This window comes from Carassius auratus, chromosome 35, assembly GCF_003368295.1.
Source record: "Carassius auratus strain Wakin chromosome 35, ASM336829v1, whole genome shotgun sequence".
NCBI lineage: Eukaryota > Metazoa > Chordata > Actinopteri > Cypriniformes > Cyprinidae > Carassius > Carassius auratus.
Window position 1 is genome coordinate 17,576,075 of NC_039277.1, and position 20,533 is coordinate 17,596,607.

Consider the following 20,533-nt stretch of genomic DNA (forward strand, 5'->3'; position numbering starts at 1 on the left):
CATTTAGAAGTGCTTCATTAGATTGGGGATGTTATTTATTTTTATTTTTTTTACAAGAAGTCTCTTATCCTCACCAAGGCTGCATGCATATGATCACATTTTATTACAATTTAAAATAAATGAATTTCATTTTAATATCTTCTAAAATGTAATTTATTCTTGTGATGTGCAGCTGTATTTTCAACATCATTACTCCATTCTTTAGTGTCACATGATCCTTCAGAAATCATTCTGATATACTGAAGCACTGCTCAAGAAACAATTCTGATTACTATCATGTTATTTCTGTTTTTATTATGTTTAAAACAGATGTGCTGCCCAATACTTTGTGGAAATAGTAATACATTTTATTTTTCAGGATTCTTTAAATGAATAGAAACACCATTAATTTTTATAATATAACGAATGTCACTTTTGCACAATTTTAATGCATTTCTTTCACAGTAGTGTGGCTCCACCCACAGTGAAATCTCATTGGTCAAAAATGTAACAACTTGTGCATTAAACATGAAATGTTGTTTAACCGTCTGGGTATGATTTTGTAACATCTTGAAGTATTTTATTTCCAAAAAGAATATCTTTTATTCAAGGTTACGTCATGCATGAAGTATTTTGTTCTTCTGTTGTCCAGAAGAAAACGTTTAGAAATCAACAATTTGTTAATTTTTTCGGAAGTGAATGTCTACAGTCAACTGTTTGATTACCAACATCATCTTCTGAGCCGAAAAGAAACTCTGAGATGTCTGGAACAACATGAGGGTGAGTAAATGCTGACAGAAACTAGCTCTTCAAATCAGTGCTTCAGCCCACCTTGGAGAACAGGAGATTGAGCTGTTTGCCCGAGCCATGGTATCCCCCCTGGGACAGGAAGAGTTTGACCTGCTCCTGGACCTGCTCCTCGTCCAAATGCCAGCAGTTCTCATCATCCACGCTGGCTCCCGCCGTGGGGTCCGGGGCCCCTGGTTTACAAACATACAACCAAGTGATCAGTGAACATCATGGTGATGAGGTTTAAGTCGACCAAATGGGATTTTCGCTCAATAAAGTCCATAAAATGAGGAATTACAGTTTATAGTCATGGAAAAATCTAAACCAGAGATCATTTATCAGCCAAAATTCTTCAAAGCAATTAGTGCAATCAACACGGAGCCTTAATGCGATGCAGAAGAGTGACTGAGGAAACCCCCGAACGCCAAACAACGGCTGATGATTCAAGCGCCGTCAATAACGCTGAGGCTCTATAGTAAAGATTTATTAGAGGCCACATCAAACCAACTTCCTGCATTCCAGCCATGACCTCACACAGGCCCGGCCTGATGAAAGCACTTCCTTTCCCCCACCGTTCTGCAATGTGCTGTTTGCTTATGCGTTTTCCCCCCTATAATTGACACATCCGCTTTAGATTTCCCATTCCCGACAAAAGTGAAATATAATATGCCCATTGTGTGCCTAATGCCGAAACGATAAGAGAGATCAGAAGAGTCTTTCATTCCTTTTAGATTTATGTCATCAGAGTCTGGGACCATGATACTCAATCCAACAGCTCCAGAGCCTAGAAACAGATCTAATGCTAATGTACATGTGATTTACAATATCAGCCAACTCATTCTTGTTTTTTAAGGGTTCGATTATGGATTTTAGGATTTTGTTAGATATTTTCAAGTTCGGGGGATCTATTGAAGCGAAGCCTTCAGATGATCTCTTAATGTTTGTGATCCATATTTAGGAGCTAATTAATATTAACGACCATATTTCTCAGTGCTGTTGAGATGGAAAACTGGATAATCAATGGTCATTACTAAACAGAAATCTTAAAGGTGCAGTAGAAAAAAAAACACTCGTTTAATTTAAAGGATCAGAAAGAGGGGATGGGAAATTATTTATGTAAAATAGATCAATTAATTACTGAAGTAAAAAATGCAACTAAATAATAATGATAATGATAATGATAATGATAATAATAATAATAATAATAATAATAATAATAATAATAATAATAATAATAAATAAGGAATAACAAAAGCAAAAATGTATTAACCAAATTATAAATGTGGAATAGAATTACCACAAGAATAAAATAATGCTACAAAATAAAGAATATGGCCCCTCTGATGTTATATAAAAAAAGGACAATCTATTTTATACTCAACAAAAAAAAAGAAATATGATAAATTGTTCTGTATTTTATTTATTTGTATCTTTGTTTAACAAAAATGTATATAAAACTGCACTTAAAAATATCTATATTTTTTTTCAAACAAATACTACTGGAGTGCATTTTACAAGAAAATATTATTTCTGTCCTTCTACTTCAAAATTGTACATTTAATTCTTACTTGTGTTACTGAAATTTGTGTTGTGAAATTTAACTGTGAAAATAGTTTCATAATAATTCCTACACCATTTCAGGGTATGAAATAAATTAAATGTATTATTCTGAATAATATTCAAAGGATATTAAAAATATGTATTTTTAGATAAAAAACTATATATAAGGAATAGAATTATCTTAAGAAAAAAAATCAGAATATGGACACTCTGACATGATAAAACTAAATCTGTTTTAAACTCAACATGACAAAAATATATTTATTTCATATTCTGATTTATGTATTATATATATATATATATATATATATATATATATATATATATATATATATATATATATATATATATATATGTATATATATATTAAAATACAAATAATTTTTTTGAAATTTTCTTAAATACAGATAACAAATATTATATTATAAAAACTACAAAAGACAGCGAGCTTAGCCTGGTTCTGGTAGTTAGCGTTGTTAGACAGTAGGAATGTCAAGCAGTAATGCTCTTGATATGGAGGGTGCTTCAAGCGCGGTTCTTAGACGCAGCCGGAGCTCACCGTGCACTTGATTGATCTCTGAGTTCTGGGAGAGAATCTCATCGGCCAGTTTCTGGGCCGTGGGCAGCACTTCTGTGTGGTGGACGGTGATGAGATACTGCACAAACTTCTGCAACTGGTCCCTGTTCATCTGGAATAGAGTCTCTGAGATGGGGAGGTGAAGTTTGACCTGCTCAGGCCGCCGTACACGGTACAGGGACAGCGCCACCACATGGGCGCAGTAGAAGATGTCCTTGTTTCCACAGCCGCACGTTACGGAGGTGATCTTGCAGCGGTCGAAGCTAATAGCTACGCTGCACACCATCTCGGGTTCTGACGGTGTGGCCGGTTCTGTTACTGTGCCGCTCAGATGGAAACCTGAGAAACAGAGAGAGAAAGAGTTAATATTTTGGAAACGGTGTATGCTATATTTTTTTTCAACTGATCGGACAGTCCAAAAACATTGTATAAATATTTTCATCTATTTTCTCTAAGAGCTTTGATGATATGCTTAGCAAACGAATGATCAGGCTTTATTTTTCCAAACGGATAATTTTTTCTCTAGTCTAGTGGATTATCAAACAAACAAACAGAAAAAAAATAATTACAATTTAACTAAAATAAAAACAAAATAAATATTTAAATAAAAATACTTTGATTTGAAAACTAAACTCAAAGGCAAAATCGAAAAAAAAAAAAAAAAAAAAAAAAAAACAATAAAATAAATGTATAAAATGAACTAAAAAAAACTTGTAAAAATTAAAAGCAAAAAAATACAATTAAAATAAATAAAATCTAAATTAAATGTAAAAAATAAACTAAACAAATAAATCCCACTGACAGAAATGAATTCTTGAACATTTCAAAAATCAGAATCTTAAAATCTATCTGGCTGCATGATCAGACACCTAGCAACCCACTGGAACACCTTAGCAACCATCAAGCTTCAAATCTCTGTTTAAATTGCTCAAGTTATCAAAGTACATAATGGCAAATAAATTATTTAAACATTAAATGTCATTATAAAGTGAAATTGGATACAGGCTCACTGTAAAGAGAGAGAGAGAGAGAATGAGGAGGTTTCAGTCTCCTGTTGGTGAACAGATGTCTGTATATGTGTGTGTGTGTGTGTGTGTGTGTGTGTGTGTGTGTGTGTGTGGCGAGGGCAATGTGGGCGGAGCTGCTCTGTGACTGGCGTGTGCTACTACAAAGGCAGGACTACATAATACAGATGCTCATTTGAATACTTTTTGAAGTGTCAATCCAAAAGAGGCGGAGAATCGTACATTTAGTAGGAAGTAAAGCAGACATTAATGAGCGTGTCACAGCCGCCCAACGCCCAGGGAGTTTAAATGTGCCCGTCTACGACTGACTTCACTTCCTGCTCAGACTGTTTCCAATATTTAAACACTTAAAGCACCGTGTACTTCACATGTGCCTTTGTAATGAAAATAGAAGCAGTAGAAAAATGAAAACAATAGAACAGTTTATTCAAAAATGTATTCATAAAAACAAAGAAACATACAATAACCACATACAAGAACTAAAATAAAAAAATAACTAACTAGAAATAAATAAAATATCAATATTTAAAATATTCTCTTTTCAATTATCCCACTGCTTATAATTGTTACAAAAGTATACCTTAATAAATGTAGAAAGAATAACTTAAAGAAATTAAATAAATTAAAGTATTTATAAAAATTAACGCTAAATGAACAATTATAATTTTTTTATATAAAAAAAAAGTAAAACAACCAAAAATGACAAATAAAATCAATAACACTTTTAAAAATAAAAGTTATTTAAAAACTTGGAAAACTACCTATTTAAATAAAATATGAAAATATTTATAACATAAGTAAAAAAAAATAAGGAAACTAAACAAATTAACTAAAATTTCATAAACATTTATAAAATCTGAATCTAATAGAAATACATTTTTATTTATCACATATTACGTAATACATATATTTAAAAGAAACATTTACATAAAGCACCGTTCTTTATTAGTGTTTTAGTATTGTGACTATCCTACTATATACTATTACACATACATATAAAAACCATCAACCTGCCAGAAAATAAAACCATAAACTACTTCCATTTAATGGCTCGCTCTTTTCTAAAGGGTAAAAAGCCTCCTCACTCTTAAACAGCACATATCCTGTTAGCGGTGGGAACAGCCCACAACTGGTTCAAGAGAAAAAGAATGAATGTTCAAGTTTCACTTCCTTTCCCAAAGCGCTGACCCAGCAGTGTCCACCTATACGCCTTTCCACAACACTAAATATATTCGATCACTTGAGAAAAGCTTGAGCTTGTAGGATGTGGAGGAAGAAGACGCCAGAAGCGATTTCAAAACAGAGTTCAAGAAAAGCCTTTACAGAGGGCTGAACACAAAGGAACTGGCTGACGGTGCTCTAATCCAAGTTTTCACCAACAACACTTGCGTAAGACGCCGTTTTATCCTCTGTTTGCATGTGCAGGTTTGTGAGGAAACAAAACGACGCGGCTAATACACCCAGCTAGCGCGCTAACTACTCGCTTTGTGTCACGTTTGGACATGCATCATCAAACCCCGGTTAGTGTTTTAAGACGGTCTGATCCTAAATAAACACGTGACACACGTCTAGACTTCAAACCACCCTCTGCCTCAGGAAACAGCGCTTCTATTCATCTGCACGGGATGCAAACAAAAGCAGCCATGTTTCTTATATCACGCCGCAAATCAACTAATTACGCATGCGGTCTCAAGGTGGCCACTTCCAGTGCTGTGTTCATCACCAGACACAAACACTTTAAATCTCAGACGACAGGCTCAGCAGCGTGCTTCATAATCAAAATTATTTTCCTCTAAAACGCTCCCCGAGGACGGGGAAGGTAATAACGAAAGCAAGCGCAGATTTGGAAGCCAATATAAACGAAGGCAGAAGAGATTCTGCGATTCATCATGACCCAAATGAATCTGGAGCAGCACGTGGGCGACGATGTTGTGAATCGCTGCATTTACAGACGGACGCACCATTCTGGGGCACCTTACTTCATGAAATTAACAAATGTAGTTTTGATTTCGGGGTGAAATATGACCTGCAAGTTTCATGAGACTCGCCCATAGACAGACCCTGACGATACACACCAGCACACACACAAACACACACACTCTGAATGGTTTTCTTGGCATAGAGGCACTTCTGGAGACGGGAGAACTCTTTAACGAGCTAGCGGCGTCAGGAGAGGATGTCGTACGGGGAGAGTGCAGAGTCTCCAGAGTCCTGGTCTCACACGAGGAGCCGTGTCTCCAGGACGGTTCATCAGAACGGAGCCATCTGTTAGACCGGGTTAAAGGCTGCTGTGAGCCTCCTGCTGTTCTCTGACAGACGGATAAATCATTAGCTTCACCTCCACCAAACACCAGACTCTCCCTGCATCACACTGCTGAGAATGACATATCAGTGGAAGCTACTTAATTAAGATTCACTCAAGCAGTTGATTCTACAGCAAAGAATTTTAATGCTTTCATTTTTTTTTTTGAGTTTACAAATTTGTAAAATCCATATGAGAATGTAACACGACAAAAAAGTATATATAAAATTGTTAAAAATAAATACATTTCAAAATGTACATATTTATTTCAATAATATGTAAATATTATGCTCATGTAAGCATGAGGGGAAAAAAAGTTATTCTACAAAAATTTACATTTAAAAATTAAAATTTGAATCTAAATATTTTAATTACTTTTTTAAATACGTAAACTTGAGAAACATTTACATTTAAAAATATTTGCATAATTTAAAAATGACTTTTTTATATTTACATATTTTTGAGCTACATAAATTACATGTAAATGTTTTGAAATGTAAATTAATTTATATTAACATAGCATTAAATACAAGAAAAATATTTTTTAAACATTTACACATTTATATTTTTTCATATCTAATATATTTAAAGTAATTTTAACATTTACATATTCTTTTATATTTAAATATATACATGTAAATATGAAAAATATTAGAAATTATAAGAATATTATAGAATATTCTAAGAAATGTACAGTCAAAAATATTTTTATGCATAAGAGTACAGCATGTCACAGTACGCAGCATGTCAAGTATTTCAAGTGAAGATATTTTGTATTAGAATTAAACTAGGTACGCGATGCGATGGCGAAAGCAGCTTCAGTGTACCTTTCACATGCTACAATGACATTTATTGGGGTTTTTTGGCGAATCATTGTAGCTCATATTGTATATCATGCTTCTATAAGCCGGAGCTGGTGGATGCCCCTGTGAGTTATGTCAGCGCCCGTCCTGCAGGGGGATTTACTGTCCGGACAGATCATGTTTAAGGTAGACTTAATGGAATAGCTGGAGCAACAAGACAATTAGTATAACTTTAATTAAGACATTTTCTCTGTGGTCAGTTTTATTAAAGCACTTAGGTAAAACCCAGAGGAGTTCACACACTTCAGACTGGCACGGCAGGACAATCTATAGCTAATAAGCAGCTTGGGACGGCGGGAAATTACAACATGCTAGAAATGCTAACACAATGCTGCTACAAGAAGCGCAAATGAGCTGATTTGAGACTTTTGAACTTTGTCTGACTGCTGATAAGGTCAAGGTTTAGATTACGGATGGTGTGGCGGTTATCAGCTGGAGGATAGCTGCATACAGTATGGCCTTTTGCACTGTTGTGTTGTTTTTCTTTTATAACCATAGATACGGTAACCCCAAAATGAAAACAGTGTGTCATTCCAAACATGCATAACTTTCTTTTTTGCTAGAAGCATTCCAGGTCACAAAACAAAAACAAACCGAAATACATTAATAGTCCCGAAATAGGCTTTTTCTTAATGCAAAATACATATAAATTAATACAAACTAAATAAATAATTAATTTTGTTTAATTACTATAAACGTAAACAACTGTTTATGAAGAGTTCAGATGCAAATTTTCTTCTAACTCCTATATTTATGTTCAGCTATTTCACTTAATTGCATAGAAAGACCTATACATTGCAATTTGAGTAATTAATTACTGAACAAACATATGAGCCTGATAAAAAAAAAAAAATGCTAATTTTAGATGAAAATTACAGATGGCACTTAGAGGCTTTTGCATCAGAACTCTTCATTTACACACACACACACACACACACACACATATATACAAAATACAAATATATATATATTTACATAACTTTTTTTTTTTTGTACCTTGAAGATAAACAAAATAGGCATTATAAACCTTTTCGCATTTTGTTGTTGATGTCAAAAATTGCCAGAAATTCATTGGTCACTTGATATTATGAAATGATGACAATGTCATCATGTAAAGATTGTGAGACATGCCCACGTCCTGAAAAACCATGAATGAAACTACGCAAAAAAAATCTAAGAAAATACAATCAGGTTTTGGTTTCTTTGAACAACTATTACACAAAACAACAAATATTAAAATGCTCAGATCAGGGCTTATATGTACATCCATGCAACCAGCGAGGTTAAGACTCCATCAGAGGAGCTGATGCTACAGCGTCGAGGAGATCGATAACTCCTCGTTTCCTGGCCGACAGCGAGGCTAGTCACTCTCACACACCCTGACAAAGTAAATGAAGAAGAATGGCGGCTGGGGCTTTTTCCCACCCCTGAAAAACACAGTAGAAATGAGCGCAGACAGCCTCGCGCTTCCAGAGATCGACAAGTCTGAGAACTGTGCAAATCTCCACCGTAAATCCTCTCCTGTCCAACACCGGAGCGCTGCATCCCATACCGGCCTTCAGACAGACGCGCATCTAACCTTTCCCGCCCCAAAACAACCTTTCAAGTATTTGTGTCTCAAAACGTCCAATTAGCGCGGACCTACACATTTGAAAAGGCAGAGGAATGCAGTACAGCTACTAAACAAGATGACAAACATTTCACACATGCTTGTGTATGTGAACAGAACAATTCATATCGAAAACAACAACTTCACAACAAGATAAAAAAGGAAAGGCCTACATCTGTGTCACACCAATCACACTTTTCACAAGGAAACCCACAATGCATTGCTCAACATCGCTCGTGAGAACAAACAAGTGCTTTCCATTATGCTGGAAGATAGCGGAGCCAGGAAATGTTTGCTTTGGGGACAAAAACAGCGATTCGAAACACCCTGCTTCATGATGCAACGCTTGTTTTAGGGGTTTACCTTTGTAGGCCTGTATCTGGCCATCATCTTATTCCTGCAAGAACAAACTGAATCTAATGTGCTGTGTGTTGTCAGCCCACTGGCTGCTTTATAAAGCGCTTCGGTCATGAAGAGGAAAAACTTGAGAGTGTTGAGGATGGCAAACCAGTTTTTGAAAAGGAATAGTTCACCCAGAAATGAAGATTTGCTGAAAATGTGCTCAACCCTCAGGCCATCCAAGATCTAAAAGAGTTGTTATTGGTGAGAGATTTGGAGAAATGTAGCAACACATCACTGTCTCACCAATGGATGCTCTGCTGTGAATGGGTGCCGTTAGAATAGGAGTCCAAACAGCTGAGAAAAACATCAAATAATAATCCACTCTAGTCCATCAATTAAAGTCTTGTGAAGTGAAACGCTGCATGTTTATAAGAAACAAATCCATCATTAAGACGTTTTAATGACAAAACCTTGCTTCTACCTAAAATCTGAGCCCTCTTTTCATAATATTGCTTCCTCCATTAAAAAGTTTGTCTCGTCTGAATCAAGAGGGAAATATGGAAAGATCAAACACTGTTAACAAACCGTTCCTAAACAAATATGTGGGTGGATTTTGATGTGAAAAGACAAGGGGATGGACTTTTTAGCCAAAAACAAAGGTTTGAAGTACAAATGTCTTAATGATGGGTTTGTTTCTTACAAGCATGCAGCTTTTCACTTCACAAGACATTAACTGATGGACTAGAGTGGATCATAGTGATGTTTTTATCAGCTGTTTGGACTCTCATTCTGACGGCACCCATTCACTGCAGAGGATCCACCGGTGAGACAGTGATGGAATGAAACATTTCTCCAAATCTGTTCCCATGAAGAAACAAACTCCTCTATAGCTTGGATGACCTGAGTGAGTACATTTTCAGCACATTTTCATTTTTGGGTGAACTATTCCTTTAATCTAGAAAAAGGAGGGAAAAAAGGTTTTATGTTGTAAGCCATCAAATCAAAAACATAATTAAATGACACAGATTGATCAAAAGGCTAAAAATATGAGGAAAATACATTTCCATTCAAATTAAATTTGAATGATATTTCATTTAAATGCAGCTTTGAACTCTCTATAAAGAAAAAATGTCAGCGCTCTTTTTTCCTCAACCCAGCATGATTAGAAAACACGTGTGTTTCAGTATCTCATGCGTGAGTTATTAAACACTGACATTTCAACCCCTCCGCACCCTTACGTTCCCAAAGAAGCCAGTGTGTTTCAAAAGTAGACCATTTTAGCCCAACACTGCGATGTTGTCCCAGAAACCAAGTTAACCGTACTGAAAGCCTCTCTCCATTTCTACACAAACCAGTTTGTTTTTTTCTTCGGACCACCCAAACACACGGGAGCGGATCAAAAGCATTTTTAACACAGCAGTTAACGTCTGCTAAACCGGTCGATGGAGCGAATACTACCACGTCCCCTCAGAGCTCGCCACTTCAAGAAAAAATGAGATGTTAAAAATATCAATTCAAAGTCAAATAACAGCAGCCGAATATAGTATTTAACACTCCCAAAATGAAAGAGAGGAGCTGGAGACCTTGAGCTCCTTCCCTGCTTACAAATCAAATCATTAATCTCATGAGATGTCTGGAAAACATTAATGACTGCAATCGCAGCCCTATATCTTATATTCGAGAATACTTCAGCAAATTCAATTCCATAGCCAAATGCTTCTTTAATTGAGTTTGGAAAATCCCAGTGAAGTAAAAATAACCGACGTCCTCAGCTGTGAGTTATCTGGGAATAAACTGAATGAAAACATGCTAGATTGTCGCTGACATACATTTGGGATATTTTCTTCATCCTCCAGTGGACTGCAGCACGGTGTTGGGCTTTAACAGGAAAATGACATAGATACGCAAAAGACTAAAAATAATCTAACATGCATGTTCAAATTTGACATTTAATCTAATGTTAAGTCTAAAGCAATACTTTAGATATTCATAATAGATCTGTGATGATTATGATGAGAGTATAAAATATAATTGTATGTACAGTTTGATTAATGCATATAAACATCGATTTCTAAGTAACATCTATAGTATATAAAATGATTTCTTCTGCTATCAAAAACATTAAAAGTGGAAAAATATTGAGCAAAATAAATAGCATTTAAAAAAAAAAAATTCATTAAAATGTATTTTATTTATTGAGCGTCTCACATAGAAGATTTCTATTTCACATAAAAGCTTAAATGTTTTCTTAAATGCTTTCCATGCATCAAACCATCTAAAAAAAAAAAAAAAAAAAAAAAAAAAGTTTTCAACATTGATGATATGAAATGTTTTTGAGCAGCAAATCAGTATATCAGAATGATTTCTGAAGATCGTGTGACACTGAAGACTGGAGGAATGATGCTGAAAATACAGCTGCGCATCACAAGAATAAATTATATTTTATTTCACAATATTACTGTTTTTGCTGTATTTTACATCAAATAAATGCAGCGTTGGTGAACAGCAGAGACTTCTTTCAGAAGCACGGGCAAGCTTGTGAATCCATGGACACTGGCACAGCACGGTCAGTCAGATGTTATGAATGAATCCCCCTCTGACCCGCAGAGAGCTGCATTCTGGGTACTGGACTGGCTATATTGTCTCAGTGAAAGGCCGACTGAAAATAACCAGAAAATGGTCCTGGAATTACATCTGGCCTCCTGAAATCACTGACAATAGATACTACAGGGACTCGCCACAGCAACATTCAGCTATTTACCTTATGTTTACATCTAAAGTCAACATGAAATGCTGTTCATAACCCATTTCACTCCCATAATGCAATGCAAAATGCTTTTTTGCATTAGATTTTATGTTGACATGACAAAACCGCAGCATATACCTGCTTAACGATGAACAAAAGCACTACTCGGTGTGTTTCCACCTCCTGTGCTGATAGTCTGCAGTGTGTAAAAGTCTTGGTGTGTGGTCCGTCAGTAAACAGCGTGCCACAGGTCTTCTCCTCTCACCGCTTCTCCTAGCGGTGTTTCAACAACAATCAGCCTTTACCATGCCGCACGGTGTCCTTGTCCAGCAACCGGGTCTCCACCGCTCTGTTGGCTCAGCGGATCGCTTTCCCAAAACACATCAGAGAGGAGGAGCGGATAGTCGGCTGTACTCCAGAGGAACACACCCCTCCTCCACACACACACACACACATACGCAAAAGAAAAGAAACCGAGCCCACCGCAGTACACAGGTGGACCTCTGAAAGGGTGTGTGTGTGTGTTTGGGTCACGGTCCATTTATAATTCTATTGTTACTTTTTTCCAAATATATTTAAAGATTTTTGTATTCAATCTTTATTTTCAATCCAGAATAAACAATTTATCATTCACCAGTTGGTCACAATGCATTCTGGGCTCTTCTTAATTGTGAATCATATGCAATGCTATTTTTGACCAAAGCTCTAGAATTTAGCCTAGACTTCACATAGGGAGTCTGTCTAGGATGCCTAAAATTGGCGCCCAGGTGGGCCGTTCACTAGCTTTTGGTTATACGGACTACAGCTGCTGGAGCCAGAGACTCTCTAGGAATAAACAGGGTGGAAATGTGGCCGTCTAACCACCGTGCACACAGTCTGACGTGACTGGGCCGTATGAGTAATGTCAGCGCCGCGTCTGCCAGGCCACGACTATCCACCCGTCCGGCTCTCCTCACATCTGGACCCCTCCCTGCACATTAGGGTCCCAGCGGTGAGGGCCAAATGCCTTTTAAAAATAGGAAGGAGCCACGTAGGATGGGATGAACGGAGTTTACACCCCACACCACATAACATCAGTGATCGCTAGCTAGATGTGCATGAAGCTTTAGAGAGCATTTCTGCTCAACATACTACATGTTCAACGTGGTTTCTTTTATGATATAGAAGGATAAAGATCTGTAAAACTAAAATATTTAGTAGTAATTTAATAAAGAGGCTGAGGAATCATCTGAGGAAGACATAACCGTGATAAACAACTTTCAGTGGCTAAATTGCTTTTATATACTTGCTTATTAGCTATATTGTTTTTATAAATCATATATGAAAGATTTAAGTAACTGAATTGCATATAAAATGTCCTTTCATTTGGATTGGATTGCACAGTTTTAACAAACTAATCAACTTAATATGAAGCATATTTTTCAATCATACATAAATGAAACTAATACGATTTCTGCACTCAGAAAAAAAAAAATCACGGCATAATTTCAGTTTTTGCATCTATTTGATTTTATCTAAATAATCACAATTTTTTTTTTATTAATTTTATTTATTCAGTTATAAAGCATGTTTATATGAGCATGGTTACAATCCCATTAGTTAAAATATATCAGACAGAAACCAATTGGATTTAATGATGATAATTATAAATCTGGTTATTGTGCATTTAAAAATCTGTTTGTATGGCTGACAAATATGAATCACATTAAGTTCATTAGTTTATGTTTAAACTAATCTAAATGGATGGAAATTGTATATGCGTTTCAAAAATAGATTTTATAGGTAGGTCTAAAATGGTGTAAAACTGCAACACGATAAAAGAATAAAATAAAAAAAATTTATCTATGCATCCACCAAGCAATGCAGATCAGTCAGACATTTAGAAGCAGAATAATCTTTAACAAAACATGGCAACACAAGCTTTGTTAGTAAGTTTATATAAACACATACAAAAGCCTTTAAGGGCTGTAATGATGGGATGTAGCTACAAATTAAAGTCTTAACTTTCCTAGTCTCAAAACTAAATTTAGGCTTCACGAACCAAGCAGTTATTAGCCGAAAACAGTAGTGAAGATGTGCACACTTCAGCTAGCTTTTCACTTCCTCTTAGAGAAACCTCTTGGTTAGCATGCCTGGAATTTACACCCAGACTAACAGACTGGAAAACCTGACTAATAATCTACAAAAGAGGAAAGCAGACACACACAGAGGCCCGAGGATGAGAGGGGTTGAGAAATATGTAGTGGATGTGGAGAGAGCAGTGGGTGTTGCCAGTAAGCTCCTCCCACCTCCCCAGACAAACCCCGCCCCTGTTTTGCTGCACAGTCAGGTGACACAGAGGCCACACGGGATGTGCAGTCATTAGCAGCCACTCACAGACTAAGAACTGCCCACTACTTATCTGCCAAACACACACACACACACACACACACACACACACACTATTATGCCTCATTTGCAATAATTAAATTATTAAAACATTGCAGAGTTTATTTCCACCAACCAAAAAGTTATTAAACCTGTTATACTGTATTATGACCACTTTTTTTAAACAAATTTCAATACTGTGATATACCATATACCGTGATAAAAGCAGTAGCAATTAATCACAACATGAAAATTTGATACGGCATATCCCCAATATACACATACATATACACACAGATATAGATCAATCTTGAGTAAAATCTTTCACCTTTAAGCATCTGGTTTTAAAAAATATATACTTGTAGGTTAATATTTCTGTCCATTACTATGTATTGTTATAGTAGTGCACATAAGTGACCATTTGAATAAATAATATTGTATATATTAATTTATTTTGAATTATTTTCTCTCTCATCACAAAGCATTTTATTTATTAAATGGTTTCACATACACCTACAGATTAAAATGTATATGAATACATTTCAGTGTGATTGAGAAAATCATCATAATTCAATTGACAGAATGCGTCACAGCATTTTGCCATTGCGGCCTTTATTTTCATAAACACTCCAAAATAAAACTGCATTTTAAGAATAAAAAACATAATGCTGAAACGTTTCAAAATGAAGATGTCCTCAAAAGGAGTCAAATCTCTCTAACATCTGGGGGAAAATTCAAACTGAAAGTAGAGCCAAGTAAACCCACACACAAACGTGCCACAGACACTCCCCTGTGTGGCCCAGCCCCGAACCGTGCCTGGCCCCGAGCTGAACTGCTCAGCTCCTGCTGACGTCACAGGCACACGAGGGAGGAGAGAGAGAGAGAGAGAGAGAATTCCTAAACAGTAGACAAACCCACTGGTGGGAAGCTTAGAAAGCCCTCAGCTGTGGCGAAGAAAAAAAACCAAGGCTTGGCCGCACGCCAGACCTCTGAGCTCAGCATTTTGTAATGCACTTCCTTTTTGCTTAACAGCTTGCATAATAGCACCGGCCGCCTCAGCCGCCAACCTTTAACTCTTTGCATCCTGGTCACTATTTTGTGCACACACCGTGTGGAGGGTTAAAATGAATGCATGACGTGTGCTACACCAAAAACACTAAATAAACAAGCAGATCTCCTTCCCAGAACTCAAATACCCACGTCCTGCAGCTCTTGGAAACACAAAGTTCTTGCCCTACGCCTACTGCACTGCCATTTCAGATGTGAAAATATCCTGCTGGAGCTCGAAGCACCAGCAGACACAGCCTTAGACGGAGAAGAAGGGTACGTAATGGCGTTTGACATGAGTTTAGACATGCGACATCGGCAATGGGAAACTCGAGTGCTTCAGCTTTGTGCAGGTGGACACCTTTAAAGAGTCTAATCTAGTTCCTTTTGTGTGCGCGGGGAAGAATTTCAATTCAGCCATAAAACTACAGCATCTCATAAATGTTTATCCGCCTTTCATTGGTGCATTAATACAGCGCCAGCCGCCCGGATCTATAATATCCTCCATTGCTGGGAGAGAGACGTGCACACGGCTAAAATAAGGAGAGCAAATAACATGTCTGAAAAGGTGAAACTTCACTGCATCGCCCGCAAATAAGATTTAAATGTCACCCCTGAGGAGGAAGGTCCCCTTGCCTACAAATTGCACCTGGCAGCCTTGTGTCCCTGAACGTGGACGGGTTAGAAGAGTCTGCCTGTGTCCTGCACTTGTGTATTTGGGATCTTATTCTTAAATATCATTATAGTGAATATATTCACTTTTGTATTGACTATATAATTATTTTGTGTGTGTGTGTTTATATTATATACACAGACACACACACACACACGCACACACACACACACGTTTGTTTTTGTGAAAAGTGGGTTCATCCCATAGGCGTAATAGTTTTTATACTGTAGAAACTGTGTATTCTATGGCCCTACACCAACCCTACACCTAACCCTAACCCTCACAGGAAACTTTGTGCATTTTTACTTTCTCAAAAAAACTCATTCTGTATGATTTATAAGTGTTTTGAAAAATGGGGACATGGGTTATGTCCTCATAAGTCACCCTCTCCTTGTAATACCTGTGTCATACCCATGTCATTATACAGAGTTGTGTCCTGATATGTCACAAAACACACCCACACATGCACACACTAAACCCAAAAATATTACATCAAGTGATAAAATGTAAATTAGCTATTTAATTAGCAGAAAAGAATGATATAAACATGTCTTTGTTACAGTCTACATTATATTCCCACCCTGCTTTTTTTAATCACCACCATTTGCAGCTGAAAGGCTCGTATCAGTTGACAAAACTCAATAGTTCGCCCATTTCTGCCATTGTCTGTTTGCCTGTTGAAATGGATTGTAAACAGGTTCATCTTTCAATCGCTTTAGCAAACAAAATGGCACCACCACTTCACGGGACCATTGAGCCAAAACCAGCCAGAAGAAGCTGTAAAAGAGCCAAGGCACCATAAGGCACTTCCTCCCCCATTCAGAGCAGCGGTGGTGGCCGCGGCGCTCAAGAGATGGTTGACATGACTGTCTGGAGGGGGTCATTCTCAACTTGCTGTGACCAGACCTGTCTTTAACTGCAGGCCAAGGACACAATAGCATTCCCCACCTCCTTCAACAGCATCCCACCCCTCCTACAAGACCTCCAACTCCCCTCCCGGCCCTGCATTGTGTTCAACTGAATGTGCGGGGTTAGGTGTGTTAGGTGCTGTTAGTGTAAGGTAGCTGTAAGCCCCGCTTATAATAGAGAACCCAATCTCTGCCCCTGGAGGGGTCAAACTGAGGAGGGGGTGGGGTTTGGGTCAGTACGTAATTGTCAAGAAGAGTGAGTGTCTCTGCAACTAAAGATTCGACAACAATAGGCCTCCAATCCCTCTCCACGGCCCTTGGAGAACCACAAAAGGAGCCGCCAAGGCCTTCCAGCCCAAAATGCCAAAGACCTCCGAGACGACGACAACAATGAGAGATGGAGGAGCATGTGACGGGAGCTAGGGGAGCAACCGGGATATATGCAAGCAAGCAATCCACAAATTAGGTCAATGAGGATTTCCCCCTAAAGTAGGTCAATTGAAACACTGGTGAATTGGAGCCTGATGAAACAAATGGAGACAAGGGTGGATGTGTGTGCCACGTACATTCACCAGCTTGAATCTGAGGAGTTTAGGCCCTGATATACTTCAAACGAATTCAAAGAACAAAATCAGGCCAAAAATACGTTTCAGGAGTTTGAAACGGCTTTCCAAAGCAAACTTTTACCAAATTTTATGCAAATGTGGGGCTAAATTAGAAAAATGCTCATAAAGAAAACTCAATTGAGTGCTAGAGTTAAGTCATGCAAATAATGTGCAATGGAAGCACACTTACCGAATAAATTTCTCTATTCACAAGAACAAAAACTCACGTGACATTGCCTCAATGGATGATTTGACTGTAATTTTTGACTTTGATAAAGCATAAGGTTGCAGATATTTAGGAAATATATGTTAAATGTATGTCTGAAAAACAATGCTACTTGCCAGTTATTCTACTTTGAATTGTGAGGTCCCTGTTTGGACTCTGGGATGCTCACTCTCGCTCCGGAAGGTCTGTTTTTGTTTTGGTCTGTGTGACTCCGCCCACTGCCAATTTAATCCATAATATTTCAACACCTCGGGTTGCCAGTTGGTGGAAAACACACACTATGGAAGACAGCAAACAGACTGCATCCATCTACATATCTAATATCTGGCAGCAGTTTATTAGGAAGTTACAAATTTGTTTTCTTCAACTCACCGAATGGAAACGGTGCTTAATTTGCAAATATTTTATGCGATATTCCAATTTTTCGCATAAGTTAACTTTGCAACTTTGGATGAAAACATAGCTAGGGTCAAGTTCCATAGAAAATACAACTTCAGGTTATGTTTTGAAGCAGCTCTCCTGTGCATTCATGTTTTGATTGAACTGAAGATATGAACCAGTGAAGATTTCCTCAAAGAAGGCAGAGCCTAACTATTACATAATTGCCATGAACCAACGGTAGCTCGAAGATGTTTACCAGTTAGAGCAAACTTTTTACAAAAGGTTGCTTTGGTAAGCCATTTCAAACTCCCGAATGAACTTAATGTTGGCCAGATTTTGATAAAAATGACATCAACTTTACTGGCAGCAAACCGATAAAACCACTCAGAACTCGTCTCGGAGGGTGGTCCGGCGACATTTTGGGTCTAATTGCGACCATCATGACTCCACCAAACCATGCCAAGACTCATTTGGGAGGAAACTGGTTGGCTCCTCTTCAAACATTAGCTTTAAAATAAGAGAGCTCCATCTGGGCATGGGAATGATAGTTTTTTTTACTTTCAGCATCAGAAGACCGATGGTTGAGGCACAGAGGAGGATGCACTCTTTAAGATTGAGTTGACAGAATGACCAATCCGAATGGGGATTACCACGCTTACTGCAATTCACTAACTGCATTGTGGGTGGAGAGACAGGGTGGAGAAAGTGAGGTCAACGTACAATAATAAGGTCACAGTTTGAGTCTTCTCTTTCAAAACAAAGCTGACAGATTATTTAAACAACGGCGTACAGAAATTTAGGGAACTACAACATTTGTGTTCAAGTGTGTAAACTTGTAAAAAAGGCCAGTGGCATCTCTATCAGCTGCATAGAATCACTGACTAATGACTCTGCTTTAACCAGTGTTAATTCAGCCGTGACATGCATCGCTGAACTATTAAAGGCCTAGAGAGAGCCGCCAACATCAGAAATGAATGATGTTCAGATTCTTCAGCGATTAGTTAGCTAGCGATCAGGGATCACAGGGGTTATTATGGGATACAGAATCTCATCAGAAAACCAGAGGAATTTGCTGACGTCTCCATTCCCGTAAGACTGGTTATAAAGTCTGGGCTTGATTCAACAAGCATGCTGGTGACCACAAATGTGATGTTAACACATGCCAAGCTGGAATGAATCTCATTACAATCACCAAAACATTCATAACCAAATCGACTTTCTTACCGAAACTATAACTGCTGCCGTCTATTTTTATTGTTTTTATTACTGGAAAGCAAGTAGCATGACTGAACGCAACCACTTAGCATGTACATGACAGAGAATTTCAGTTTTAGAACTGAAATATGACAGTTTGCTCTAATCTCTACTTTAGTGCAACCAACACTTAGGCCTAAATGGAGGGAAAGTTCATGCACTCAGCTCTCTGAATAATAGATTCTAATATGTGCTTGTTACCCTACTGGCTTTCATGAGCAAAATGGATGGCAGCAAGTTATTAGCGGTTTTCTCTAAAGCAAGGATCGTGATTACTCTTGCTTATACTTAAGGTAGTAAAAACTTTTCAGTGTAACTCGTCCCTCACGGTTTGAATTATGGCCTTAATTCCACAACAAATGACATGTTGAATCATGCAGCTTGTTGAAGAGAGGTGTGCAATTACTTTTCTAAGCACGAAACAAAGAATAAAACAACCAAGAGATAAAATATAACAAACGAAAAAAAAAGAATAAAAACTAAATTAAAAAAGACTGATAAAACAGCTAAAAGAAAACCAAATAAAACAATATACAAATTCAATTCAAGTTTATTTGTATAGTGCTTTTTATAATACGAATCGTTACAATGTAACTTTACAGAAAATTATGTTTGTACAATTATTAGTAGTAGCTTATGTTGGTGACTGTCAGTTTGTGCACGTTTGACAGGATTTTTAGAAAAAATTAATACAAGACGTAGTCAGCTAGCCGATGAACATTATTAACATTATTAATTAATAATTATTATATGATGCAGTCACACTTGTAGCAATATTTGTTAGTTCTGTTTGTTCATTCAGGGTTCGTACAAACTACGAACACCAAAAAAAACAGAAGATAAAATAAAAACACAATAAAACGGAATGAAAAACAAATGAAACCAAACAAAACAATAAAACAAAATAAAACAGAATCAAATTAAAAAAAAACTATAAACAATAATAAAATAAATCTAGACTAAAACTGGTGGAGGGACTCAAGCATCACAAAGACTTGGGCCAGAAAACAATCACCTAGTAACCATCCAGAACACCCTAGCAACTGCATAGCAACGTCCTGGCAAGCACTCACAACCTCCTGGCATCCTGGCAGCGAGTTTTGCATTGGCATGCACATTTTCTTCTGTAAATGTAAAAAGCTAGCTCTCTTCAAATACCACTGGAACCTTTTCCCGACACGAAACGTTCACATCGCTCGCTCATCCCAAACAACCCCCCCAGCTAAAAAAAACAGGCTGCTCTCAAAACATAGTTCCACTAATTAGTTGCACATTGAAAG

At 37.3% G+C, this 20,533-nt stretch overlaps 1 protein-coding gene across 1 annotated transcript in view; it reads right to left on the reverse strand.

Moving 5' to 3' along the window:
• Positions 1 to 20,533, reverse strand: part of LOC113054719 (zinc finger SWIM domain-containing protein 6-like) — a 68,715-nt gene that overhangs the window by 26,659 nt on the left and 21,523 nt on the right. The window contains exons 2-3 of the mRNA XM_026220464.1: positions 2,888 to 3,244; positions 811 to 959 (exon numbers count right to left, since the gene is read on the reverse strand). Coding sequence (XP_026076249.1) covers positions 811 to 959; positions 2,888 to 3,244 — 506 coding nt within the window. The remainder of the gene's footprint in view (positions 1 to 810; positions 960 to 2,887; positions 3,245 to 20,533) is intronic.